Source organism: Rhizoctonia solani, chromosome 12, assembly GCF_016906535.1.
Source record: "Rhizoctonia solani chromosome 12, complete sequence".
NCBI lineage: Eukaryota > Fungi > Basidiomycota > Agaricomycetes > Cantharellales > Ceratobasidiaceae > Rhizoctonia > Rhizoctonia solani.
In genome coordinates, this window is record NC_057381.1 from 1,418,361 (window position 1) to 1,426,246 (window position 7,886).

Below are 7,886 nucleotides of genomic sequence, written 5' to 3' on the forward strand. Positions count from 1 at the left end.
GTACAGCATTGACTCATATCCATCTTTTTAAGCTTGAGTCTATGAGACGAGATATCCAATTCGGGCCCTGGGAGTCGAAAATTACCAAGAAAATTTGATAAGTCCCTGTAACTTCAAAGCTGTCCAAGTGCATGCTCCGACGCAGTCAATCCTTCTATGTATTCTGATGCTGCTTAAAGAATAAGGTCTAAGCCGAGTTCTTATTCTGAGTGCCCACTGGCATTCATGAATCACCATGTTCATGCGTTTTTCTCAAATCAGAGAATAAAACATTGCAATGGTGGTAGGCCTTGAGCTGAGCGCGCTCGGCAGTTTCAAATGGACATTTGGAACATGATCATGATAGGACCGAGTGTCCGTCGGCGCTTAATGAAGACGTCATGAGCCCGAAAGCTTGTTGCGGCGCTTTCTACAACTTAATATATGGCATCGCTTATCATGACGATGGCATACTACATCTAGTATGGTATCCTTTGGTATCCAGCATTTTCCGATGATGCCGAGTGAGGTACGGCATCCGGTGAGTTCAGCGCAATGACGATGACGCGTGGCTTGGCGACTCAACCAGGCCTGATCCCCGAAAACGCTGGGCCATCGTGTGAGACTTAGACTCTCCACGAGGAGTCAGAAACGTGCTGGTATAAATAAGCACTATTTCTGATCAGTATTGCTTGGACCATTCGCCTTGCTGCTCCTACCCCTTGCTCGGCCGGAAGCCATGTCTACATTGAAATCGAAGTGGACTCTATGGTCAAATATCCTCCTGGTGAGTAACTAATATCTATACCCTTGCCGCATCCCTCAATTTACCACCATTTCACAAAGCTTGCATGCATAACCCCCTACATACGGGCATTCCCAGCTCATAATGTACGACAGTCATCGAATATTTCTTGGTTCGATTGTCCCGACAGTCCCACAACTCAATGTGCGTTTTTTGAAACTCCTATGGACGTAAGCATTCTGCCAAGCATTATGCACGACAAAATATTTCTAACTGCCTACTTCACTGCAGTACTCGAACCCTAACAATAACTCCACGGTATCAATATTCCTGCGCAAGTTGCCAGCCAAGGTTCCCGCGGACCAACGTTTGGGTACAATTCTGACTAACCCAGGGGTGAGCATTCGCCCAAACATGTGTGCAAAAACGTTGTGTTGAACTAGCGGTCTTGTTACCCATATCAGGGGCCTGGCGGGTCAGGCAGTGCATTCGTTGCTTCCGGGGGCGAAGAGTTGAGTACCATTGTTGAAGGAAGGTACGACATAATTGGATTTGATCCTCGGTAAGTCGTACGGTACCTTGTGGGAGCCGGCAAATCAGTATTTACTACTATCGATAGTGGTGTCAACTTGACAGGCCCTTCAACTGCCTGCTTCAATGTTGAAACCAAATTCTTACTTCGGGAATATCAACTGAGACTGTGAGGGCTCTACCCTATCTAATATTTACATACTCATATATTGGTGGTCTAAAGGCAGGGCGCACCCTTTCCGCCACTAGACAATACCACTCAGCGCGAGCATATAAGACGACTTAGCGCTCTTCAGGCCGGGCACGATGACGCCTGTGAAAGAAATGGGAATCAGAATGTGCTCGAATCAGTTGGAACTGTTGCTGTCGCGAGGGACATGGCTGCGATTACAGAAGCACTCGGTGAGGACGGATTAAATTTCTGGGGGTAAGAGTTAAAAGCTTGTAAGCCTCCCAACAAGACTAACACCGCTATCAGTTATTCATACGGAACTATCCTTGGGGCTATTTTTGCTGCTATCAAGCCCAATCTCGTCAAACGAATGGTATTGGATGGGGTTTCCGACTCGGAATCGTACTTCAACGATATCTTACAATGGGGCCGAGATGGCATGCAGAATACCAACAAGGTTTTTATATTCAGAATTGACATGCGGTTTTTCTGATACCATTGTGTTAGACCCTGACCGGTTTTCTGTCAACTTGCATCGAGGCCGGACCAAACTTTTGTACTATGGCTGTGCCGCCTATTGGAACAAACGAAACCCAAACAGTAGAAACCCTCCGAAAGCGCTTAGACTCATTGTACTCAAAACTCGCCCAAGAACCGTTAATCATTGCCGATTCAAGAGCGGCAGGATCCGGGTTCCTGAAGGCGTCTGATATTCAGTACTTGATTCTCTCTGTGCTATACGATCCCACTTCTTGGAGGACTCTGGCAGACGGTAAGCGACCACTCTCTGTTGTATGCGTACAATATCACTCAACTGATAAATTTAATAGTGCTGGTCCAGGTTGAACGTGGTAATGGTGCTAACGCATATAATGCTCTTTATGGTGGTTTCTCGCAAATCATACCCAGGTCGTATAGTGAGGTATGTTTCATATTCAAGGTACAATCATAACCTAAAACTTACTATTATTTCGGCCCAGAACATCTATAATCGTTCCATGCAATCCTATGGCACTTCAGAATCATTGTATCCTGTTTTATGTGGGGACTCTTCATACCTCAACATTACCAATGATAGATATAGCAATTAGTGAGTAACCTAGATCAAGATGGTAGCATATTTTTCTAATTGCCTGTGGTAGTATTCGCGAGTTAGGACGGATCAGTCCAGCAGGGGAACAGTGGGCTCTCACCGTAGGCGGTTGTCGCGAATGGTCTTTCCGCGCGCGGGAGCGTTATACGGGCCCTTGGAGTGTGAAAGATGGACTAAAGAAAACAAGGTGCGCACGATCAAAGTAGTTCAGAGGCGCATATACTCAACTATATCCTATATATAGGTTCCCTATTCTGTTTGTGAGCTTGGATGCAGATCCGGTTACCCCACTCCCATCGGCTGTCAAGATGAGTCGTGCATTTGGGAATGAATCGGCCACGCTCCTGGTTCAGCAAGGGTGAATATTTATTACAATTGATCACACTTAACGTAGACTGAATTTATCTCATTTGTTCCATGACGATAGTTATGGACATTGCTCGTAAGTATTGTTATCTTGACCTATCGTACTGTGACAATAATCCGAGCGAACAGGATCGCTCACCCTTCATTATGTACCGCACGGAATATCCGCGATTACTTCGTGAGCGGGAAGGTTCCTAATAATGGAACCTATTGTACCCCAGAGTAAGCGATCAACTGGGCCGTACGACTTCAATTCATTAATTTTTCACTACAACTAGACCGGGATACATCTATCCCAACGTCAACAAGACCGAAGAGAGACGATCTTTGAGTAAAAGGGATGAAGATCTATTGGGGGCTATATCCAGGCTTAGGGATGCAAGAACCAAGACGCAGTTTTCCGGACTTGATGCTGCCACCGCTTCAACGACGTGAAAAGGATGGCGGCCTTGTTTATTTATTTGTACTATTAGGTGAATGAACCTTGAACTCATTGCTCGTAACTTTTACATTAAATTAATTCAGTTCTCTTGTTATTCTCTAAGCTATGCAACTATGCAGTCAATAGGAGGAATGCTTTAATATAGCGGGACCATGTCAATACTCCGAGGGCAAATCTCTACCTATAACTCATGCGGAATATTGATATCGATATAATAATAATTTACTCGCAGGATCTTTTCCATAGAACTCTCTCGAATAGCTGCGACTGAGATTTGGTTATTTATATAGTAGACACTACGTATATATACACTCGTGCATAAATCTATCAAAACTATGGCTTATTGTCATTTTGGTCCGTTACCCGATCTATATATTCCTGATATGACTTGAAACGCGAGATCAGCGCTCCCATGATATTATGACATATATCGCCTTCCAGCTGTAGAGAGCAATGATGAATATTCCTACATGCCTAACTCACCCTCAAACAATGCAACCGCTGCAATCCAGATACACTTTCTCAGATCCGATATTGCGGAGAACTCGACCTTCCAGCTTCTCGAAATTTTGTTATATAAGCTTACCTCTCCAGTGTAGCTTCGCGCCTACGAGTCCCTCAACAACCCGGTGCGTCTATGCCCACGGCTACATTTGCCAATGCGGTTATACAGGCTACACTAAGAAAAGGAGGTCTCCCGCGGGAGTTTACTTACAAAGCACAGACTAGAATGTTCACGATATTCAAGTGGTTGCCAAAGGGACTCGTGTTGTGGTATTTGTGGAGAAGAATAGTTCAATTTAAACCGTGAATTTTCGCAATGAAACTCCTCATATCATCGGGTGCTATAACCCCAGTGCGAAATACAAAAGTTAACCTTGACCAAATTAATTGAATGCATCCGCTCCGGGCGGTTCCAAATATGGAAGGTCGAGTTGCGTCGGCTAAGACGGATCCGGAGACCGGTAGCCGGCAACCACAAAGACGTTGTGACTTATCTTTCACCATTTGGTGCAGCCTCCGACGCCGTTGCCTCGACCTATAAGTTTTCCTTGTATTCCACACTCGTTCACACTATCTTTTCGAAAATAATTCTGTTAGGGTATATGGTAGACGACTTGCCTAATCTCTTTGTGCTTTTGCTTGCGGTTATCGTTCCCCTGATTCTTTGGCAGTACCGGTCTCTACGAGCAAAATGTGTTTTGAGCTTGGCTCAATGCGAGGAATTCTTTGAGTATACTTCAGGGAGGTGGTTGTATAATGAAGATAAGCGTAAGTTCTTTGGATTTCAGAGTTGAGAACACGCTCGCTAAGCTCAAATTCCTTACAAAGAGTTGGCTCTGAGATATGTGCGGTTCAACGTAGACGCTCTTCAACAAATTGCCGCAGCAGCCATAGGCGCATCATATTGTACTTCCATTACCAAAACCCATGAAGGTATTGGACTCGAGATTTGTCCAAAGGTGACTTCACTCTGATAAAAATATTTAGGTTCATATAACAAAATCTTCCGCCTTAAATTCGACAATAACCGCGAAATAATAGCCAAAATACCGACCAAACTTATCCCTCCATTCTACACGACGGCAAGCGAAGTTGCCACAATGGACTATGTGCGCACCGTTCTTAAAATTCCCGTCCCAGAAGTACTCGCCTATAGCGCCCGCGCCGATTCGACACCCGTCGGTACCGAGTTCATACTCATGCGCCCAGGCTCGGGGAGTGAACTGCGGAAACGCTGGGATTCGATGAGCGAAATGGATGCGAAAGCAGTGATTGATTATGTGTTGCGCGCCGAGTCCCAGTTTGCCAGTTACCAGTTCTCCCAAATTGGAAGCATTTATTATGTGGAAGATGTCGAGCCCGCTCTTCGCCAGCGCCCGTTGTATCGGGATGGATCAGGCCCCCACGAAGGCGCTGATAGATTCCGAATTGGCCCATCGACCGAATGGGCGCTGTGGAGGGGCGCTAGAGCCGAGTTGCAAGTTCATCATGGACCATGTAAGTCAAATGTCTTATGGTGCTCTTGTGGTCAGGCGGATTAAGTTGCATCTAAATACGCATTCATAGGGCCAGATGTCAAGTCATACATCGAAGGCATTGTACGAATTCATCAAGCCTGGCTCTCGAGCCACGCACGGCAACATAAAGTCCAAGTTCCACCCCGAAGTCCGGAAGACCTCGATCCAAAGGCTCACCAACAACTCCTGGAGAAGCTTGTTTCTCTATCGTCTCAACTTGAGGTTCTTCCTGATTTACAGGCCAATGTCTTATGGCACAAGGATTTACATGCAAGAAACATCATGGTCGATAAATCTTCGCCACCCTCAATCCAGCTGATTGATTGGCAAAGCACTTCTGTCGGACCAGTGTTTCAACAAGCTACATTCGCCATCTTTGCCCAATACCATGGAGACCCACGCATCAAGCTCCATAACAATGCTCGGCTCCCTGACGATTTTGACTCTCTACCTTGGCACGAAAAGATCTATCTCAGACATCAACATCGACTCGCCCTCCGACATCTTTACTACTGCTCAGGGGTGGAGCCTAGGAGTTTGAATGCACAGCAATGGGTTCGTGATACGCGCCTCCGGTCTGCGATTGATGAGGCAAGCCGTACTTGGGATCTAGGCCTAGGCCCATTTCGCCAACACTTGTCAGTTCTGGCTATCGCTGCGGGAGTCGAGGAGTCGACGGGCTCTTTTATAGATAGTGATAACCAAGACCGGATCCAAGTTTACCACGATAAAGTGTCGCGACTATACAAGGAGCTGGGTATCGAGGGCGATGGTTGGGTATCTTCCGAAGACTATGAGGATATCCATACCTTGAATCAGCAGCGGATGGAAGATTGGGATGAGATGGCCGCTGGCGGCCCGTATCCCATTACCGATGGAGCCCCTTCTTGGTTTGTTACATAGCGGCAGCACTGGAGTATCCGTGGCATGTATGCGCTAAAGGTTATTTATGGTTAAATTATAATCGAAAGGGTGGTTTTGAATTCAAGTCGAGTTGCGCTATAAGCTATACAAGAGCTCAAGGGGGATTGGGCTTCATTCATTTGATTGAATTGTTCTTGGACGAATACGGGTTAGTCTTGCATTTCGCACTCGTAGCGATGTCGAGATTAGAAAGAATCCATCGAAGCCACTCAATAATCCCAGAATAGAATCCATCAGGAGAGCTTATCTTTAGGCCAAGAGTGAGCACCTTCCGCCTACCAAGCCAAGAAACCTGGCTCTTCTGCAGCGATGTACAAAACAGGTTGGCCCTGAGGGTCCCCAACTAGGTATATGATCACGTGAAGAAGGTCCACAGCATACACAAATAAAATGCGCAACACCTCCTATATAGGTTGATGTTCTGCTGGGTGCTCTTTCCGCCTCGTACGACTACCCTGCTTCTTGCTTGGTCTAATATCTGTGGGCTCTCAGCAGTTTACTACTCATGAAAGGATTTTGGTCTATTACATGGAATGCTGGGAGGCATAACTCAGACGATCCTGAGCGTACGGCCCTTCTTGAACCTGCAAGTCCTCCTAACTGCATGCTAACACTGAAAAAATCTCAAAACTCACATGACCTATATACTAGTCCCCCGATCAAATTAAATTGACCATGCTAGCGGCGGAAAAACATCGAGAGTCGCACCGCAGGCAAGGTAGGCAGTCGACGAGTCTATTAGACATGTATGATCCGGCGTTCCAACTGTTGATGTATAGCTAAAATCCTGGAGTATACTCTTCAAACATTGGTGATACTCCAGATCATAAATGGGGCCATCATCTCCGCGATAAGCGCAACGCATTGGGGGGCAGGGGTCAGTATAGGGAAAGAGCCTTGGTTGGACAATCTAACTAATATTTTGCGCAGGTTCCAACTGTAATACTTGGAGCAGCGGCGTCAATACTTGGCGGTGTGATCGCCGCATTCAAGAGCAAGTAGCTTCATTCAAGTTACGTTTCAACTTGGATACTTAATTCATTCAACTAGGCAACAAAACACAACAACGGGAGCAACTGGCTTATTTTGCGCTCGATACTTTTATCCGAAAGTGGCATGACTGGGCTTATGATCTTGATCGTGATACCAATATACGTTGGGATGATCGTCGTGATGAATTAAACGAGTTCAATTTCAACTCTGCCTACGATCAGATCCAAAGATATGAATTGGAGTAAGCACCACTAGTTCCCTTCCAATTGACAGAAGTGAGACTATTTTACGCAGCTCGGAAGCCAACTTGGTCAACTTTGCCTATGCTGTGGCAGCGAATGCACCAGCAATTGGTGGCCCTACTTTGCCTATCGGGCTCGGAGGAATAGGCGGCTCACCTATTCTTACACCACCCCGCAAAGCGCCTGTTTCACTACCGGTGACACGATAGGTGCACTAGTGGATTTTCTCGTCTCACGTAACTTGTATCATTAGACGATCTGAGCTGTAACGACTATAATGACATGATATTAGTAATTTAATAATTAAACCAAAAGTCGCAATATTAAACTCCTAGGCCTAGGATCTCGATTAGTATTAAGAGTTATAAATTTTGATTG

General features: G+C 45.8%; 3 protein-coding genes across 3 annotated transcripts; all 3 read left to right on the plus strand.

The window, feature by feature from the left end:
- Window positions 1-718: 718 nt before the first annotated feature.
- RhiXN_11694 (alpha/beta hydrolase family protein) lies at window positions 719-3,321 on the plus strand (the record flags this gene model as incomplete). Its single annotated transcript, XM_043331509.1, has 15 exons — window positions 719-766; window positions 880-954; window positions 1,016-1,120; window positions 1,189-1,286; window positions 1,344-1,424; window positions 1,479-1,682; window positions 1,734-1,884; window positions 1,935-2,199; window positions 2,258-2,349; window positions 2,408-2,517; window positions 2,570-2,707; window positions 2,765-2,878; window positions 2,948-2,962; window positions 3,016-3,108; window positions 3,165-3,321. The coding sequence occupies 15 exons, from the start codon at window positions 719-721 to the stop codon at window positions 3,319-3,321; spliced, it is 1,746 nt and encodes a 581-aa protein (XP_043185019.1).
- A 929-nt stretch (window positions 3,322-4,250) lies between these two features.
- RhiXN_11695 (phosphotransferase enzyme family protein) lies at window positions 4,251-6,252 on the plus strand (the record flags this gene model as incomplete). Its single annotated transcript, XM_043331510.1, has 5 exons — window positions 4,251-4,293; window positions 4,346-4,600; window positions 4,661-4,765; window positions 4,820-5,329; window positions 5,399-6,252. The coding sequence occupies 5 exons, from the start codon at window positions 4,251-4,253 to the stop codon at window positions 6,250-6,252; spliced, it is 1,767 nt and encodes a 588-aa protein (XP_043185020.1).
- A 696-nt stretch (window positions 6,253-6,948) lies between these two features.
- On the plus strand, window positions 6,949-7,717 carry RhiXN_11696 (uncharacterized protein; the record flags this gene model as incomplete). Its single annotated transcript, XM_043331511.1, has 5 exons — window positions 6,949-6,991; window positions 7,053-7,150; window positions 7,204-7,246; window positions 7,324-7,507; window positions 7,561-7,717. 5 exons carry the CDS (start codon window positions 6,949-6,951, stop codon window positions 7,715-7,717), a joined length of 525 nt encoding a protein of 174 aa, XP_043185021.1.
- Window positions 7,718-7,886: the final 169 nt, after the last annotated feature.